Below are 19,973 nucleotides of genomic sequence, written 5' to 3' on the forward strand. Positions count from 1 at the left end.
CCAGTGATTGTCAATCAAGAATCTGTGGTTCTTGTTATCTGAGGGTAAAGAATCAACTTTCCAAGAGACCAGAACCACTAAAGTGAAACTTTGCTTTGCTGGAACAATCACTATGGGTCAGCTGGGGTTGAAGAATTAGCTGAGGTGGGATCTGTGAAGTGTTTCCTCCAGGTTAGCATTCAGAGCCGTGCTCCGTGGGCAGTAAAGGTTGTAGCTTGGGCTGGCAACTGAACTCAGTAATGTGTAAGATTTCTTAGGAGGTACAGGTTTTGAGGGGACCGGTCATGTGGGTTCAAGCTGAGACTGGCACTGTGTGAGGACAGTGATGAAGGTGCAGTGTCAGTTCTAGTAGAAGCCCTAGGCTTAAAACGATCACGGAGATCGCGGAGAGAAACTGAGACTTGGCACCATAGGGTAGACTCCTGGAAGAGGGTGCGGGAGAGGCTACTGATGAAGGTGCAGCCGGGTTTGAGGGGAGGCCCCAGCATGTTAGAGACGCTGGTACCATGGGACCAACCGTGGATCCTGACTGAACTTGTGGAAGAAGGCAGACTGAGCAAGCCATGAGGAGCAAGCCAGTGAGCAGCTGCGCCACAGCCTGTGGCTGAGCTCCGGCCTTGACCTCCCTCAGTGATGGGCTGGGATATGGAAGTAAAAAAACCCTTTCTTCTTTAAATGTTGCAGTGTTTTATCAGGACAAAATAAACCCTAAAACAGGTATCAAACAGTTTTTTAGTATACATAAATTCCAAATCACCTGTTTTTCTTTTTTTTTTTAAAATACAAAACATGTATGGGCTTAGCGAGACGGCTCAGTGGTTAGAGCACTGACTACTGTTCCAGAGGTCCTGAGTTCAAATCCCAGCAACCACATGGTGGCTCACAACCATCTGTTAATGGGACCCGATGCCCTTTTCTGGTGTGTCTGAAAACAGCTACAGTGTACTCAGATACATAAAATAAATAAATAATTTTTGTTTTGTTTTGTTTCTTTTTTCGAGACAGGGTTTCTCTGTGTAGCCCTGGCTGTCCTGGAACTCACTCTGTAGACCAGGCTGGCCTCGAACTCAGAAATCCACCTGCCTCTGCCTCCCAGAGTGCTGGGATTACAGGCGTGCACTACCACCGCCCGGCAAATAAATAATTAAAAAAAAAAAAAAAAAAACATGTATTTCCAAACACTTGGAACTGCCATTTCAGAATATCTGGTAAGAATATTTTAAAATATAGGTTTTATTTGTGTGTGTGTGTGTGTTTGGAACTCACGTGGAAGCCACAGGACAATTGTGCACTTTAGTTCTCCCTTTCTACCATATGAGTTCTAGAAAGCAAACTCAGGTCACCTGGTTTTTTCTTCAGAGCCTTCTCTCTGGCCCAAGATCTTTTTTTTTTAATATCACTTTATCAACATAGCACCTAAGTGTTTCAAAAGGATACTGAGAATGGTCCAACATTCTAAATTTAAGCACAATATTAGAATGAACAGATCCATTTGGGAACATCGGGAAGTTTATGTAAGGAACAGAACTTCATTTGAATATGAATAGTTTCTAGGCTTTACAGCTTTTTGGTTGCTTCAATAAACTAATTCATGTCAAATAGACAAAGGTAGAATTATGGCTGTCTTTACCAGTATCTACAATTGTAGGATTACTCTCCAGTTTAACTTCAAGTTGTTGAGGAAAATAAATTTAACATTCCTGGAGGAAGGCTGTTTAGGTCTCAGGCATGTTCCAAATGTGGGCTTCTGACGGGCAGGGATCACAACTTCTTGTGTACTTTCTGATGCTGGATCAGGTGCCCGTGCTGGTTGAAGGCACGTCCGCACTCGCCACACTCGTAGGGCTTCTCTCCAGTGTGGATCCGCTGGTGCTGGATGAGCACCGAGTACTGGCTAAAGGCTTTGCCGCAGCTATTGCACTCATAGGGTTTCTCGCCCGTGTGGGTCCTCAGGTGCACGATGAGAGTTGCTTTCAGGCTGAACGCTTTGCCACACTCGCTGCACTGAAAGGGTTTCTCACCTGTGTGGATTCTCTCGTGCTGGATCAGGGACCTGCGCGCACTGAAAGCATGCCCACATTCGCCGCACACGTAGGGTTTCTCTCCGGTGTGGACCCTCTGGTGTTGGATGAGGTGCGAGTGCTGGACAAAGGCCTTCCCGCACTCGTAGCACGCGTAGGGCTTCTCCTGCGTGTGGATCCTCTCGTGATTCATCAGGGTGGAGCGGTGGCTAAAGGTCTTGCCGCACTCGCTGCACTCGTACGGCTTTTCCCCGGTGTGGACGTTGTGATGCTGGATGAGCACGGAGCGGTCGCTGAAGGCCCGGCCGCACTCGCTGCACGTGTAGGGCTTCTCCCCGGTGTGGACGCGCTGGTGCTGCATCAGCGTCCTCTTCACGCTGAACGTCTTCCCACACTCGCTGCACCCGTGAGGCTTCTCCCCAGTGTGTACTCTCTGGTGGCTTCGCAGGACGGTGCTGTGGTTGAAGGCTTTGCCACACAAGGGACACACGTAGGGTCTCTCCCCGGTGTGGATCCGCTGATGCTGGATGAGGTGCGAGAGCTGGGTGAACGCCTTCCCGCATTCCAGACACTCGTGAGGCTTTTCTCCCGTGTGGATCTTGTGGTGCTGGGCGAGGTCGGAACTCACTCGAAAGGCTTTGCCGCACTCGTTACACTCGTAGGGCTTCTCGCCCGTGTGGATCCGCCGGTGCTTGCTGAGGACAGAACTCTGGCTGAAGGCCTTTCCGCAAACGCGGCAGACATAGGGCTTCTCACCAGTGTGTATTCGCTGATGCTGAAGGAGATGGGAACTCCGGCCAAAGCACTTTCCACACTCAATGCATATATAGGGCTTCTCTCCGCTGGGAGCCATGAGCGGGCGAGCAACTGGCACACTAGGGTTCAATGCGTGGGCACTCTCGGGGCCAAGGGGCTTTGGACTCGGACAGAAGCTTGGCTCGGTTTTGAAATGTTCTTCATCAACCTTCCTCAACGGTGTTTCCGACAGCGTCGCTGATGTTTCGTGTGAGATCAATGGTTGCACATTCAAGTCTGTGTTTTGGTTCTCTTCTTTGGCTTTGCATTCTGAAGCACAAGATGAAAAGGTTAACACCGGTTGCAGTGGTGGGTAGCCTGTGCTAATAAGCACGTCGTGAGAGGCTGAGGCAAGAGGACTGAATTCGGTGCCAGACTAGACTACCTACAAGGGCTGCTTTAAAAAACAATAACCCAGCCGGAGGTGGTGGCTCACGCCTGTAATCCCAGCACTTGGGAGGCAGAGGCAGGGGGATTTCTGAGTTTGAGGCCAGCCTGGTCTACAGAGTGAGTTCCAAGTCAGCCAGGACTACACAGAGAAACCCTGTCTCAAAAAACCAAACAACAACAACAACAACAATCCAACTGAGCAACTGGGCGGTGGTGGCCCACGCCTTTAATCCTAGCACTCATGAGGAGGAAGCCAGCCTTGTCTACAGAGCAAATTCCAGGACAGCCAAAGCTATACAGAGAAACCATGTCTTGAAAAACCAAATAAAAGATAAACAATTTAAAAAAAAAAAAAAAGGAAAAAAGAAAGAAACCTAAATCAAAACACAAATCAAAACCTCCAACAACCCAATCAATCCCATCAGAGATCCAAAGGGGACATCTTTCTTTTTTTTTTTTTTTTGGATTTGGTTTTTCGGAAACAGGGTTTCTCTGTGTAGCCCTGGAACTCACTCTGTAGACCAGGCTGGCCTCGAACTCAGAAATCCGCCTGCCTCTGCCTCCCAGAGTGCTGGGATTACAGGCATGCGCCACCACCGCCCGGCTGACATCTTTCAATAAATCAAAACCAATAGTGGGAGGAAGGGGAAGGCACAGCCTGCCTGTCCCTTGCAGAATGCACACGATAGTGCGAGCAATCCTAGTGTCCCCTCAGGGAGGACCGGGTTCCATCAGCCACAGGCCACGGCACGTGAGCAGCGGAGCAGGCCCTGGCGCTGGCAGGGGAAACCTGAGGCTTCTGAGCAGTCAGAGGATCCTCTCCTGGAACCAATGGCTTCCTATATTGTACTGTGCTGATGGTTGCCTCTGTGGAAGACAGTTCAATGTGGAGAATGCACTGTGTAGCAGGCAGCGGGGTGGATACTTAGACAGGTCGTGGGAACCTGGTGCCACATTTAGGTTGGAGGTGATCTGGGAGGGTGGCAGTGTAAACAGTAAGGAAGGCTTTTTGGAAGAGAGAGAGAGACGGGCTCTAAGGCAGACCATGTGTGTATGTGAGCACTGGGAGTAACCAGGTTTCATATCTTGAGTTTAAAGGTGTCAGTCACATAAAGACTTCATGTGGAGAGAGCCACACTGGGTCATAGCATGGAGAGGTCCTACAAACACAGGGGCCAAGAGGACAGTTCCACATGGCAGAGGGGGCTAGTGTCTTCCGGTTTCCATTGTACTGTCCTGTGCAGAGGATGGTGGCTCGCCCCACAAGTGCTAGAAGCTCCTGTGCATCCTATAGCTGCCTACAACCTACTGGCCGGGCTGGGGATGCCAGTCTACCCTAAAGCCATAACCACTGTTTCCAGGGTCTCGGCTGTGGACTTCTCTGAATGAGCTGTCATACTTGATTGCTATCCTAGGACAGATTTTTTTTTTACCTTTTAAATTGAAGTGTGTGTGTGTGTGTGTGTGTGTGTGTGTTTGTAGGCATATGCCACTGTGTGCTTGTGGAGGTCATAGAACAACTTTTTGGACTGAGGTCCCCTTTTAACCTTTAGATGTTCTGGGGATTGCCCTCAGGTTTCCAGGCTTGTACCGTCAAGTACCATCTGAGCCACCGTGCGACTCCACATCTCTCACTCTTGGAGGACAATACAAGGGTCTCTGGCGAGTACCAGTGAGACTAATAACCTTGGGGTCAAGTACAGATTTAGCAAAGCTCTAACCAGAGGCCAGGATCAGGCAAGAACAGCATCAGAGCTTCTGCTTCTGCTATTCCCTTCTAAATGTTAGAATAGCAAAAACTTGGGAAGTGCTATGCTATGTATTGGCCCCAACATGGCCATCATTCATGTCTTATTTTTTTTCTTCCTTCCTTCCTTCCTTCCTTCCTTCCTTCCTTCCTTCCTTCCTTCCTTCTTTCTTATTTATTTGCTTTTCCGAGACAGGGTTTCTCTGTATAGCCCTGGCTATCCTAGAAGTCACTCTGCAGACCAGGCTGGCACTTTTTCCTTTTTTTAAACATCAATTTATTTTTATTTTATGTGCATTGGAGTTTTGCCTGCATTTATGCCTCTGTGAAGGCTTGGATCCCCTGAATTCAAGCTGGAGTTACAGATAGCTGTGAGCTGCCATGAGGGTGGTGGGAATTGAACCTTGGTCCTTTGGAAGAGCCACCAGTGCTCTTAGCTGCTGAGCCGCCCCTCCAGTCCCAGGCCTTTACTTTTCAAACCCGGTATAAAGAAGTCTGCTTCATTCTGGAGTCCAGTATTTGGTTGTATACCTTTGCTGATTATGAAATACATGTTTCCAATTGTGTTTTATCTAAAAATGAAATTTGCATTTCTTATTAACTCTGTGTGTGTGTGTGTGTGTGTGTGTGTGTATGTGTGTGTGTGTGTGTGTGTGTGTGTGTGTGTATAGCTCTGGTCAAAAAGAAGCTTTAGTTTTAAGTCATCCTTTGTTGTGGAGCTTGTGGTGCCCATGGCTGGAGCTGGAATATTGTATGTAGTGAGCAGGGACTTCAGTGCTGAGCTACACATCTCTAATCTAAAAGCTTCACTCTGATTTGGAACTTGCTGTGTAATGGGTCTCCTCAAAAACCTAATGAGTAGACCCGAAACGCAAGAGACTCAGAGTCTAAGAAGAATGCAAACAATGCAAAAGGACTTCCTATGATGGAGAGGAATATTCATCTTCCTATGATGGAGAGGAATATTCATGGAGTATCTTATGACTGAAGTGTTTGGAGAAAGATTTTTGACAACTTCAAAAAAAAAAAAATACTTAACTTGCTCTGCGAGGTCATTAATACCCAAGGAATAGTACCCTTGGGTACTTACCCTGCCAGACAGACATACTAAATACTAACAGTTCTGGTCAAAAGATGGCAGCAGCCAGGCAGTGGTGGCACACGCCTGTAATCCCAGCACTTTGGGAGGCAAAGGCAGGTGGATTTCTGAGTTCCAGGCCAGCCTGGTCTACAGAGTGAGTTCCAGGACAGCCAGGACTACACAAAGAAACCCTGTCTCGAAAAAAAAAACAAATCCAAAAAAACAAAAAGATGGCAGCAGATTAGACAGCAGAGAGCTCAGCAGAGCTTCCTCTGAGAAACAGGCAATGGGAACCCTCTTCAGACATGGTTCAGAATAACATTTGAGGGCACCAGGCAGCCGGCCCAGTACAGGCCTGAATTAACTCACTCCATTGGGCAGTCTTCCCGCCATGCTTGGATGCTCTTAACATTAACCCAGTCAGTTGTCGCTCAGGGATTAACCTGGACTTCACCAGACCTATAGAGAGGGACTGGCCTCCTCCATACCAGACCAAACCTCTCTTTAATTCTCCTTTTCTACACCAGCATCTAAGCCCTTGTTCGCATCAGCAGCCTACCCCACCAAGAGCTACCTATTACCCCACCTGACATGCTTAAGAACCAATGCCAGGGAGTATGAATCTCAGTATGGAATGCGTCTGCACAGAACCTTGATAGCTGAGTATCTGGAATACCTTGCCTTTGTTACATATTGTGTAAATATCAGAATTTTATTATTGCCTATTATATATTAGTTTGCTTTCTTCGGGAGATGGAAAGCTGGAGAAAATAAACTTCGCTTAATGTTCTTCAAATTGGGGGAAAAAAAAAATCACAGGCTCCATATCGCTCCCTTTTCTCAAGTCCAACAGGGCCTCGGTAGCTGGAGGAAGACGGGAGGCAAAGGCAAGGAAGGAAGATGGGGTCGGGATAAGAAGGGTGAAGAGACAGCGTAAGGACACAGGCACCAGGGCTCTCCTCCGCGGATCTTCCCGGTGGTGATCATGACCAGGGCTTCCTCGGAATTAGGTCCAGAAGTGGGGAGGACAAGAACCGCCAACTTACACTCAGCATTCACTTGTCTACTTAAACTCCAGGTTAGTGCAAAAGTATTCATTTCCTAGATGCTTTTTCTTACGTTGAACAAGATCTTTCCCATGCCTGGTTTGCCACACTTTATTTTTGTTTGTTTGTTTTTTGGTTTGTGTTTTTGAGACAGGGTTTCTCTGTGTAGCCCTGGCTGTCCTAGAACTCACTCTGTAGACTGGGCTGGTCTCGAACTCAGAAATCTGCCTGCCTCTGCCTCCCAAGTGCTGGGATTACAGGCGTGCGCCACCACTGCCCGGCTGTTTACCACACTTTAACTGGGGATGAATGCTGGATTCCACGCAATGCCTTTTCAAGAATGGCATGTGAGCACAGGCTTCTTTTTTATGTTACAACACTGTGAATGGTGCTAAGTTTTTGAAGTAAGACTTTAATCTTTGAATAATGTTTTTGTTTCTGTTTTGTTTTCTTTTGGAGGCGGGGTCTCTCTGTGTAACAAGCTGTTTTATATCTGGCTGTTTTATATCTCACTTGGTAGACCAGGCTGGCCCAAAACTCACAGAGATCCTCCTGTCCTGCCTCCCAAGCACTGGGAGCATGCGCCACCACTGCCTGGCCTACAGACGGATAATTCTTAAGGGGAAAATGGCCACACTGAAACCCTGAAGCCAATCAGCCCTTCCCACTTTGAGGGGCGCATCCAGGGAGGGTAGCATTCAGGGAGGGCAGCATCCAGGGAGGGCAGCTTGGCTGTAGTTTTCCTGAGACTCTGATGTTAGTTGCTGTCAGAGATTCGTCATCTAATATCACTGTGAGCACAGGCTTTCTGGTCGGGTCCCTGCATGTCATGCCATCTTCCCTATCTATAATCTTTTTATAATTTTTTTGTTTTTTGTTTTTGTTTTTTGAGACAGGGTTTCTCTGTGTAGCCCTGGCTGTCCTGGAACTCACTCTGTAGACCAGGGTGGCCTCGAACTCAGAAATCCTCCTGCTTCTGCCTCCCAAATTCTGGGATTAAAGGCGTGTGCCACCACCACCCAGCACTTTTTATAATTTTTTTAAAGTTTAATTTAGTTTGCGTGTATAATTGTCTTCTGTGTGTACGTCTATGCACCGCTGGTGCACTTGGTGCTTGTGGGAGCCAGGAGAGACCTGAGTTCCCCTGAAACCGGAGCTACAGAAGTTTGTGAGCTGTCATGTGGGTGCTGGGAATCGAACTCAGGTCCTCTGGAAGAGCAGCCAATGCTCTTCCCCACTAAGCCATATCCCAAGTAATGTTCTGAGGCTATTATAAATGTTATAATTTTTTTTTTTTTTTGGTTTTGGTTTTTTCGAGACAGGGTTTCTCTGTGTGGCCCTGGCTATCCTGAAACTCACTCTGAGACCAGGCTGGCCTCGAACTCAGAAATCTGCCTGTCTCTGCCTTCCAGAGTGCTGGGATTACAGGCGTGCGCCACCACCGCCTGGCTAAATGTTATAATTTTAATATTTATACCTTTGCTTATTGCTGATAACAATACAAATTATTTTTATTACCTATTGCTAAATTCACATATAAATAACAATCTTTTTCTAAGATCACATAAACTTCAAATACTTTCCTTTCCAATTCATATATATGTGTGTATATATATACATATACACACACATATATACATACACACATATATATTTAAACTTTGCTTTTTCTCATACACGGAGCCTCAGTACAACATCTCGTGGCTTAGGGGAAATGAATTCTCTTCTAACTGAGATGAACTGCCATCCCTTCACCTTGCTATCAGGTTGAGACACTTCCCATCTATACTAAGATACCTTGTTGCTTTCTAAACCTCCAAGTAACTGTCAGAACCCAAATCTCCCTCTGACAACCTATGGTCTTTCCCAGCAGAGACAGAATCCCAGGCGTCTCTACAGCTCAGCTGCCCTGTCCTGCCTCCTGTGTACCAAGGTTAAGCACCCTGTCTATCCACCACTCAGCATTTCCTCCTATGGGCTATTGCCTGGCTCACTACCCCCTGGTCTGTGACATTCTGTCAGAGGAAGAATGACTGACCCTTCCCTGGCCAATGGAAGCTGCTTCCATTGGTGGCTCAGTCTGAATTAGTTACACCTTCAGTGAAAACAGGACCAGGCCTCCTTACTCACCTGAGTGGTCACTTCCCGGGCCCCGGCTCAGCTCGGCCCCCTGTCCATCCAGGACCCACGGATCTTCTCCTCGCTCCAGCTGGGAGATCACAACAGGCTTCGATCCTGGAAGTCCTGCTCATGAGGAAGGAAGCCCTCGTGTTAGGTAGTATTTACTAAGATACTCCCTTAATCCATGCTACGGCAGGCACGTGAAAATGAACAATTCCGTTGGAGCTGAACACTTGGGAGACAAGCAAGCCTCAGGATCAGTCTGGCCCATGTCCCCCTCCTTCCAGCAGCTGTCTCCTCTGGGAACCGAACCCCCCATCTGAATCCAGCACCCAAAGATACACGGATGGGGCCTTACCCAGCGAGACTACATTCCCGTAGGTCTCCATCATGACATTTCGGTAGAGGCCCCGCTGAGCAGGGCCCAGGCGGGCCCACTCCTCCTGAGAGAGCAGAACAGCCACATCCTCAAAGGTCACTTTGGCCTGGAATGACAGGATTTTGAGTAACGGTACATCTGACAGGCAGTACATGTGTCGTGGGAGATTGGTGAGGGCCCCCTTAGAGTCACTCAAGCTCTATAGGCAGAAGCGATAGAGTTCAGGAGAGGTGATATTCAGACTGCCTGGGCACAGGAGGACTGTGTGAGCTTTGGTTAAGCCCCTGAATACACTTTTGGGACCACTCACCTGGGGCGCTGCTGGCAGCGGCAGAAGCCCGGCTGCTGCCATCTTGGTTTCTTAAGACTGTGAGGACAACAGAATTCAGGCGATCCTGTAGGGCTGAGAAAGAACAGAGCACATGAGAGTCCAGTCCAACAGAGCCTGGCCTCCCAGGCGGCCCTTTTGTCACAGGAAGTCAGTGGAAGGCACACCAGCATGAGATCCAAGGGGCCGAGGGGCTGAGGCCACCATCGTCCTGCTCCGTCCCATCTCCCCGTGCCCACACTGGTGTTCTCTGGTACAGAGTCCTGAGCAAACGTATGGTTCCTGGGCCTGCCCCATCTAGTAGGCTTAGTCAGAAAATCCCACTTAAAAAACGCTTCATGAGTTCGAGGCCAGTCTGGTCGACATAGTGAGTTCTAGGCCAGGAAGGGCTTCCTACCCTATTTTGTTTTGGTTTTAAAGAGGTATAGGGGGCTGGAGAGATGGCTCAGAGGTTAAGCATACTGGCTGCTCTCCCAAAGGTCCTGAGTTCAATTCCCAGTAACCACATGGTGGCTCACAACCATCTGTAATGGGATCTGATGCCCTCTTCTGGTGTGTCTGAAGACAGCTACAGCATACTCTTATAAATAAAATAATAAACCTTAAAAATATATATAGTTGGCCGGGCGGTGGTGGGGCATGCCTGTAATCCCAGCACTCTGGGAGGCAGAGGCAGGCAGATTTCTGAGTTTGAGGCCAGCCTGGTCTACAGAGTGAGTTCCAGGACAGCCAGGGCTATACAGAGAAACCCTGTCTCAAAAAGCAAAAACAAAAACCAATATATATATATATATATATATATATATATTCTAGAAAGGTAGCTCAGTGGGTCAGCATTAGGAGCACTTGTTACTCTTGCAGAGGATGCAGTCTTGTGCACAGACTCTAGTTCTAGGGGATCTAATGCTTTCTCCTGGCTTCTACTAGCTCTTACACACATGTAGTACACATGGACTCACATATGAACATACACATGAAGATAAATAATTTTTTAAAAATGATAAGAATTTCTAAGCAGGGTACCCATGTACCCATTGTTTTTCAAGGGCTTAAAGTTTCAACTTTTTAATTCCTAGACTATCGGGGTCCTTATTGTTGTATGTTGGGGAGCCTGTGAAGGCTCTGGCTGCCAGATGACTCCCCCTGGCCCTGGCCTACGATCCTGCCTGCTCACAAGGCCCGTAGTTCTCCAGAGCCTACACATCCTATACTCAAGGCATTCATTTGTCTCATGTGGGACCTGTAGGCATTAAGCCAAGCCGCCTCCCAAAGAAGCCCTCCTTCCAGAGCGGGAAGAGGGCGGCCTCCTCAGGGCCCACACTTCTGTGGGAACCCCCAGGCTGGGGCCCTTTAGTCAGTGTTAGATATCCTATTGTGCTCTGAGAAAACAAAGGCCTCTGTAGTGGCAACACGAGCCTGAGCAGTGGTTACTATGGGTGAACTGAGTCTGGAGTAACCCAGAGTCTGAGACCTGAAAGCTGTCTCGTCTCAAATGGGAAGGGGACACCTGGTGGCAGGTGGGTGCTGGGGAACATACGGGGATAAACGGGTGTTTTGCACAACTAAATGGCTGGGGAAGAGGGGGTTCTGAGAGCTCTCCCCACAGAGCTGGTCCTGGAGCAGCTGGGTTCAGGGTTGGGGAGCAGTCTACAATAGTGAGACAGGGCCAAGCCCACGACCGATGGCGGATGGAGCCAGAAAAAAATCGAGGAACAGGACTACATCTTTTCAGACATCTAGTTCTTTGATGATGAAATGGAAGCTAAGCATGGTTTCTCTCCCGTGTAAGTCTAACTGTTCAGAAGGTGGAGGCAGAAGGCTCCTCAGTCAAAGGCCAGACTGCACAACAAAGGGAGAATTTGTCTGGGGAGGTGGGAGGGGGGAAGGGACAAGAGGGGGAAGGGAAGAGGTGAGCCTCATGGTATCACGATCTACACATCTACAGTGTGTGGGGGGAGACAGGAAGTCAGGGTTACCCTGTGTTTTTTAAATAAAATGTCAGACATGTATATTTGCACGGACAGCTTTCAGGAAACACAAGCTAAGCTGTCTCTGAAGAACTGGAGCATGGTGACAAGGAGGGAGAGGTTGACTCTGACGTCTCACTCCTCTCGAAGGCCATCTCTCCAAATGTGTGCACAGCTTTATGCAATTTCCATTTGAACCCAACAGGAATCTGAATAAAATTCGGTTATCATTTACAGGAATAACAGGTGTGAAGAAGAATCCAGAAGGATGAGTGTGGGCCGTAGAGTCAGATATCTATACTAACACCGGGTTGGTCTACCGAAGACAGGACAGTTAGAGTCAGGCACCGGTAGACATGGGGACCAAACCGATGACAGGCAGGCTGGCAAGATGTTTCCATGGGTAAAAGTGCCTGTTGTCAAGTTTGATGACCAGGGTGTGGTTCCTAGCAACCACATGGTAGGAGAGAGCCAGCTCCACGCTTGCTGGGGTATGAATGCTCACAGGAACATGCAAATGCAAGTGCTCACACACACACACACACACACACACACACACACACAGCAACACAAAAAAATTAGGGCCAGTAAAATAGTTCAACGGGCTTTCCACGAAGCTGGACAACTTGTGTTCAGTCCTGAGACCCACATGGACCCACATGGTGGAAGGAGAGACATAACTCTTCCAAGTTGTCTTCTACATGCATGTGTGGTCCTACCCCTCAATCAATCAATCAATCAATCTGATAGGCTTTAGAATTCAGTTCCTGCCGGGCGGTGGTGGCGCACACTTGTAATCCCACTACTCTGGGAGACAGAGACAGGCGGATTTCTGAGTTTGAGGCCAGCCTGGTAAACAGAGTGAATTTCAGGACAGCCAGGGCTATACAGAGAAACCCTGTCTGGAAAAAACCAAATCCAAAAAACAAAAAACAAAAAAAAAAAAGAAAAAGAAAAAAAGAAAAGAATTCAGTTCCTTATGTAGTAATATCTGCATCCAGATGGCATATGTAACACACAATCCTAAATTTAAATATTTAATTCAGTAGGAACCCACCTAATTTAGTAATATTTGTATCCAGATGGCATACGATTAAATATAAAGTGCTCCGCCTCCTGCTTTCTGGTCCCCATATCTGACCCCTGCCACCTCCTGACACACTAACTCTTTTCCCAGTTCTCTGGCAGCAGCCAAGTTAGTCTTTCCAGTCCCTTAGTCAGTCACCCTTTTCCAGTGGCTTCCCATGGGAGCGGATTCACCCCCATGCGGTCTTTACCCCTTCTGCTTTTTAGGAGAACACTGTGTTCACATGATGTCACCTCCACGGGACCCTGGAGCAATCCTTACTGTCTGCGCTTGGTCATTGTCTACAGCAGGCAGTGTTGGGGTTTTATGTAAGCTCCACCCCACACCTACCTGGCAATAGCCAGGTATGCCCTGCCCCAGAGATCTGGCCCACTATAAGAGGGGCTACTTGCTCCTCCTCTCCCTCTTTGCTCACCGCTCTCCCACATACTCTCACCTCTCTGCCCCTGGGGCTCTTCCCCCCCCCCCCACGTGGTCATGGCCGGCCTCTACTCTCTCTCTCCCACTAACTCCCATCCCCTATTCTGAATAAACTCTATTCTATACCATGTCTGTGTGTGTGTGGTCGTGGTCCCTCAGAGGCAGAGGTGCCCAGGCAAGGGCGCGCCTGGACACCTTCCCCCACGCCGCCTAGCCACACTCACCTAATACTTCATCATCCTGCAGACTCCTTCAGGCAGAAGGCACACTGCCAGCCTAGGGGCACTACTCTCCCTCAGTGAGGCCTGCTCTGTCTCCATTCCCCACTCACCTCCTCATTCACTTGGGTGATATTTCCATCCTCAGGTAAGTGAGAGATTGGCCTTCACTAATGAGCAAATCTGGCTCCCGGAAGCCTGAAAGAGTAACGGGTAGTCAGTTCTGAGTACACCCGGGTGGGGGGCCTGGTGACGAGAACACAGAGACCCCCACATTCAGGCCTTCTGACAGGTCTCCAGGCTCTTAGGCTGGCCTAGAAACCGCTGCCTCTTGGCTGTTGCAACTTCTGTGACCTTCATGGAATTTAGGTTTGTTACTACTTTTTCGTTTTGTAAGCTAAATAAAAAGCCAATTATTCGTTTTGGAATTCCTAAAGATCTTGCTGTGACACAACTTACGTGTTTGTTCTAGAGCAGTGGTTCTAACCTTGCTAGTGCGGCAACCCTTCAATACAGTTCCTCATGTATGAAAGGCTACATGACCTGTGAACACAAAAACACAATACTCGAAAATTTCCCTAAGCAAATGGTCATTATCTATCTACTATCTGCCTGTCCGTCCATTCATCCATCCGTCCGTCCATCCATCCATCGGTCTGTCTGTCTATCTATCTAATAGCTTTCCTACACACCAGCAACACTTGGTCCAAGACATGAAAGAACAGACACCATAAATCATAGTAATGCTAATCTGTATGCTTTATTCACAACATCCATCAACATTTTGTTTTGTTTTTCGAGACAGGGTTTCTCTGTGTAGCCCTGACTGTCCTGGAACTCACTCTGTAGATGAGGCTGGCCTCGAACTCAGAGGTCCAACTGCTTCCTGTCAGGGATTAAAGCCATGTGCCACCACCACCCTATCCACCAATCAGCGTTTTTATGAAAGGTGATAGGGGAACAGGGTCTCCTAAGTAAATATTTTTATATTCATTAGGAGACTCAACAAACACAGAGGTATCTCAGAGCTACTAAGAAAGGAGCCAGCGGAGAAAAGGAGCTTCCTCTGCCACAAGGCCAACCACCGTAATGAGAGCCACATGGGCCTGGGCAGGGATGGGCAGCTCAGCGCCAGGAGTGCCGGCATTCACCTGTAATCTAGCACTTGGGAAGCTGAGGTGGGCAGACTGCTAACAGGAGACTACATAGTAAGTTCTAAAGCAGCATGAGCCAGAGGCCGGCATTGGCTCAGGAACCTCAAGACCACGTTCTCAGCACAACGGTTTGCCCCAGAGGGACAGAGGGCAGGGAATAAGAGACAAAGACAGGAGATGGAGGAGGAGGGGAAGGGAACAAAGGAGAGGGGGAGGGGTGTTTGCTCAGGAGGTGGGGGTGGGGGCAAAGGACTGCCTCTGGATAGGGAGGAGACAGTTGTGGCCTATAGGCAAATAGTGGTTTAAGAAGGTAAAATGGGAAACCAGTATTAGAATGAGCTGTTTAAATTTAATTGAAGCCTGGTTGTGGTAGCACACACCTGTAATCCCAGCACTCTGGGAGGCAGAGGCAGGCGGGTTTCTGAGCTCGAGGCCAGCCTGGTCTACAGAGTGAGTTCCAGGACAGCCAGGGCTATACAGAGAAACCCTGTCTCGAGGTGGGGGAAAAAAAAAACAAATCCAAAAAAACAAAAAACAAAATGTACAGAGCCATATTGGGGCAGTCATGCACAAGGTTTGAGTCTGACTTTGGTCAAGGACAATCCCTGACTTCGGGCAGGAATCTGCCTTTAGGACATAATAGGGAAGTAGGTTAAAGCAGGAATTTTTATCCTAGGGTGGAGTGCAAGAAAGTAAAGGATAAGTTCTTTGTTCCTCCAGGTCTAGGAATTCCTGAATTAAGCAGGTGACCCACCCAGCAGCCGAGCAGTCAAGACGAGGACCTCCAAGAGAAGCTAGACAACTTCCACCGGAACTCAGCCCGGAGTCTGGGGGCGGTGGGGGAGGAAGGGTTTGCCCAAACTGTTAAAAGGTCTGGCGCCATTAAAGTTTCTGGCCTTGATCAGTGAAACATTGTCCTGGTCTTTCTTTCTTTTCGCCCCTTCCCTATCCATCCCTCAGCTTCTGTTCCAGAAACCCACTTCATAATAGCTGCAGGCAGCTATAGAATCCAACAACAAATAGACTGGGTTAGTTCACCAAACGAAACCTCACCCACACCTCAAGTCCAACCAAATTAACCAACCAGTATGAAACCTTATGTATGCCGGGCAGTAGTGGCACATGCCTTTAATGCCAGCACTCAGGAAACAGACAGGTGAGAATCTCTGTGAGTTCGACACCAGCCTGGTCTACAGAGCTACTTCCAGGCTAGCCAGGGCTACACAGAGAAACCCCATCCCAAAAAACAAGCAACCAAATAAGCAATTGAACAAAAAACTCTTAGGCACATCAAAATCACCCGAAACTCCCCAAATCGGGGCAGACAATGGCCGATCTTCCAGAGACCAGGGGTTCAAATCCCAGCACCTTCGTGGAGGCTCACAACCACCTGTAACTCCAGTTCTAGGGGATCCGACACCCTCTTCTGACCTCAGGCACTGTACACATGTGGTACATAGACATGCACACAAGCAAAACACCCATACACACAAAATAAAATAGACACATCTGAGAACCATGATAACCCTCCCCAAATAGGCCCGAGTGCAGGGAAGAATTTAGTGTAAGACAGGTGCATTTTCAAGTAAAGGGAAAGATAAAGTATCCAATAGAGAGAGGACAGTGTTAGCAATGGGTATGATTTAGAAGGAGGGAAGCAAAGCTAGATTCTAACTTCATCCCTTACCTAAATAAATTCCATAAAATCAGACTATTTATAAAATAATCTTGAAATAAGGAAACCTCTTAAAACACAGCAAAAAAGCCAAAACACTTGAATGGAAAATATTTTGCCCATAAAACAAAACCAACAACAAAATCCTTCTAGTTGCAAAAAAAAGTAAATAAAATCAAAGAAGACACTTTCTCAATGGAGTAAAAACAAAAACAACCACAAAACCATAGGAAAGTGCAGTTTTTAACATACAGAAAAAGAATACAAGTTGGTCAATCCGAACTGGAATGCAAACAACTAAAAGAAAAACACAGTGATTTCAACCTCAGAAACAGTAACTGAGAATGGAAATTGAAACATCTGCATGGCAGAAAAGCCCCAGGGAATGGCTGTCTGTCGTGCTAAGGTGGCTTAGCTCTAACCCCATTTCATTCCACTTCTTTGTGTTTCCTACAAGGAAATTCCCAGTGTGCAAAGTAACAGAAGTGATGTCCACCCAGCTTTAACTATCTAGATAGTGCAGCTCAGTGGAGCCTTCCTTTTATGTTAGTAACAAGAATGTTCACATGCACCAGCAGTAGTGCTTGCTCCCAATTATTCTAGAAAGATCCATAGGAAACTACTTCCAGTGTCCCTGTGCGTTCACTGACAGGTTGCTAGGCAGAGTAACACTTAACAGAACTACCGTGGGCTGGGGAGATGGTCCAGTAGGCATTACATCCAGTGGCCTTCGCCTGCCTTAGAGAATACAATTGTGTCCATATATCACTTCCCACATACAAGGGGGAATTACTGAATACAATTTTTCTGTGTGTGTGTGTGTGTGTGTGCGCGTGCGTGCGTACCTACACGCCTCCTACACATGGAGGCCGGAGGACAACCTTAAGTGTTATTCCTCAGAAGCCTTAAACCGTTTGAGGGGCAACGCAGACTCTGATTGGCCTGAAACTCTCCAAGGAAGCTACTAAGCCCCAGAGACCTGCTTGTCTCCTCTCAGGGATAACAGCACTCTTCAGCACATCGAGATTCAGGTGTCTAACTGAGCCATAAATGTGCAGGCTGAGGCTGGAGAGATGGCTCAGCGGTTAAGAGCACATGTTTTTCTTCTAGAACCCACACTTGATAACCAGAACCCACGAGGTGGCTCACTGCCAGTTCCAGAGAGCCCGATGCCCTCTTCTGGCCTCCGATGGCACCAGGCATGCACATGATATACCTTTTACAGATACACATGCAGGCAAAGCACATAAATACATATAAAAAATTAAACAAGGAAATGTCACGTTAGAGAAGTTGTTGTCATCCATTAAAAAGGGCCTTTGCAAAGTAACAAGAGAGCAACAGCAGAGAAAGAAAACAAATCCAAGAAGTGGGCTATGTGAGGCAGAGCAGAGCACCTTCAGTTTGACAAGAATGTCCTCTGCTGCTGAGGATGGTAAAGACGGTGCATGTGACTTAAAATGCTATATGTATGGTGGCCCTGACTGTAGTCCCGGTTATTGAGGTGGATCGGGCGAACCCAGGACTTCCAGGGCAGTCTGGGACGCGGTTATTTCACCAGACAAAACCTCCTCCACAACCCAAGCCAAACCAAATTAACCATCCTGTAAGAAACGATATATACTCATCAGAACAATCCAAACTCGGGACCAGGTTAGCGGGAGTCCCCGCGAAGGGTCTTGGGGAGGGGCCTGGAGGGTCCGAGGGACCGGAGGGTGCGGCCTGGGTCAGCAGCCGGGCCACAGCCATGCATCGGGGGAAGGGCTGGCATACGCGAGGACGCGGAGCTTGGGTGCGGATGAAGGAGAGGGTCCCGCGCACTCACCATCTGCCGCAACCTCTCGCCCTGCGGCGGCTGCTTCAGCTCCCTAAGACAAAGGGGCCGTCCCGCCCCGTCTGCGCAGTCGTCAATCTCAGGGGACCCCGCCCCCAGGTCCCCACCCCGCCCAGCCCTGGACCAGGACGCCCGAGGATCGGATGGTCCGCCCGCCTCCAGCTCCTCTTGCAGGACTCTGGTCGGCGCCCCGGGGCCACCGAGACCGTAGGCCTCCGCTGTGCCTAGAGAGACCGCGTTCTGACCCGGAGCGCGCCTGCTCTTTGAGGCAGTGGCGGAAGCGGTGCCCGCAGTCCCTACAAATCCGAGAGCCTCCCCTCCTCGCCCCCTCCCTGCGGCCCCTCTTCTCCTGATGGCCTTCGGTCACTTCCGCCAAGATCCGTGCTTGCCCTCTAGCGATTTCCCCGATGTTCAGGCAGCCTGGAACCCATCAGGCTGATTCATGCTGCTTGGGTTTAGTTTACGGTATAGTATGTGTTTAACTTCTTAGGGGACTGCCTGTCTGTCCTGTTTCTTCATCAACACATTCCCTGGACTAGCAGTGTATGACTATTCCAATTGCAGCTTGTATTTGCCCACACTGGTATAAGCAGTCTTTTAAAAACGAGTTATTCCAGGACTAAGGATACAACAGTCTAGGTGTTTGCCGCTTATGCCCGAGGCTGTTTAAACACTAGTATCCATGGAAAAAGGCTGGTGTGATCGTGCTTGCTTATAATCACTGCACGGGGGAAGCAGATCAATGGAGGGCTCGCTGGCCAGCCAGTCTAGAACCATTGGCAAGCTTCAGGTTCTGTTGAGAAGCCTTTTCAAAAAACAAAACAACAAAATAATGTGGTGGGTGGCTCCTCAGACTGACCCTTAGCCTCCCCGTACTCTCTCTGTCTCTGTCTCTCTTCTGGAAATTAAAGTCAGGGACTCTTGGATGATAAGCATATAGTCTCCCACTTAGTTGCACCAGATCCCACCCATTATGGCTTTAATTTTTATTTCTCTAATTGTATTGGCTAGGATTCTGTCTAAGCCCCGCCTCACAGTTACCTGGCAATAGCCAGGTAGTCCTGGCCCACTATAAGGGGCTGCTTGCCCCCTCCTCTCTCTCTTACTCTCTCTCTCTCTCTCTCTCTCTCTCTCTTTTTATTTGGTTTTTTCGAGACAGGGTTTCTCTGTGTAGCCCTGGCTGTCTTGGAACTCACTCTGTAGACCAGGCTGGCCTCGAACTCAGAAATCCACCTACCTCTGCCTCCCAAGTGCTGGGATTACAGGCGTGCGCCACCACCGCCCGGCTGTCTCTTACTCTCTTATTCCTTCTTCCTGCTTGCTCCTCTCTGGCCCTCTTGGGCTCTCCTCCCCTCGCCACCACTTCTCTACTCTCCCCTTCTCTCTGCCTTTCTCTGCCTCTACTACCTTCTGGACCCCCTTTCTATGGCCTGAATAAACTCTATTCTATACTATACTGTTGTGTGTCTGGTCCCTCAGGGGGACGGGGTGCCTCGGCATGGGGCTGCTGGGACACCCTCTGCTCCCATACCTCTCCACACACCCCATAGAACATATATTAATACCACGTTATCATTTTATAATCACAACAGTATTGGTTACTTGTCTTCTGCTACAGAATACCTGCAGAGGCAGAGACAGGCCTATCTCTGGGTTTGGGGCCAGCCTGGTCTACAGAGTGAGTTACAGAACAGGCCAGGGCTACACAAG

At 48.5% G+C, this 19,973-nt stretch overlaps 1 protein-coding gene across 3 annotated transcripts; it reads right to left on the bottom strand.

Annotated features, from left to right (window-relative positions):
- Positions 1-1,263: 1,263 nt before the first annotated feature.
- LOC127668155 (zinc finger protein 250) lies at positions 1,264-18,357 on the bottom strand. Of its 3 annotated transcripts, none has more exons than XM_052161594.1 (7): positions 18,255-18,353; positions 14,088-14,143; positions 13,714-13,798; positions 9,891-9,983; positions 9,560-9,686; positions 9,211-9,324; positions 1,264-3,086 (listed from the first exon to the last, which is right to left on the bottom strand). In XM_052161594.1, exons 4-7 carry the CDS (start codon positions 9,930-9,932, stop codon positions 1,762-1,764), a joined length of 1,608 nt encoding a protein of 535 aa, XP_052017554.1. In that variant the 5' UTR covers positions 9,933-9,983; positions 13,714-13,798; positions 14,088-14,143; positions 18,255-18,353; the 3' UTR covers positions 1,264-1,761. The 3 variants fall into 3 exon arrangements, with proteins under 3 accessions (XP_052017554.1, XP_052017556.1, XP_052017555.1); XM_052161596.1 differs by having other exon boundaries at positions 14,060-14,143; XM_052161595.1 differs by lacking the exon at positions 14,088-14,143 and having other exon boundaries at positions 18,255-18,357.
- Between the last annotated feature and the right edge of the window lie 1,616 nt (positions 18,358-19,973).

This window comes from Apodemus sylvaticus, chromosome 17 (assembly GCF_947179515.1).
Source record: "Apodemus sylvaticus chromosome 17, mApoSyl1.1, whole genome shotgun sequence".
Taxonomy (NCBI): Eukaryota; Metazoa; Chordata; class Mammalia; order Rodentia; family Muridae; genus Apodemus; species Apodemus sylvaticus.

What these genes read in the sequence shown, in the direction of transcription:
- LOC127668155 (XM_052161595.1), bottom strand. Translation starts at nt 9,932, where the DNA reads ATGGCAGCAGCCGGGCTTCTGCCGCTGCCAGCAGCGCCCCAG. An exon ending in CGCTGCCAGCAGCGCCCCAG is followed by an intron (nt 9,687 to 9,890) that starts GTGAGTGGTCCC and finishes CTGTCATTCCAG; the next exon opens with GCCAAAGTGACCTTTGAGGA. An exon ending in CCCGGGAAGTGACCACTCAG is followed by an intron (nt 3,087 to 9,210) that starts GTGAGTAAGGAG and finishes CTTGTGCTTCAG; the next exon opens with AATGCAAAGCCAAAGAAGAG.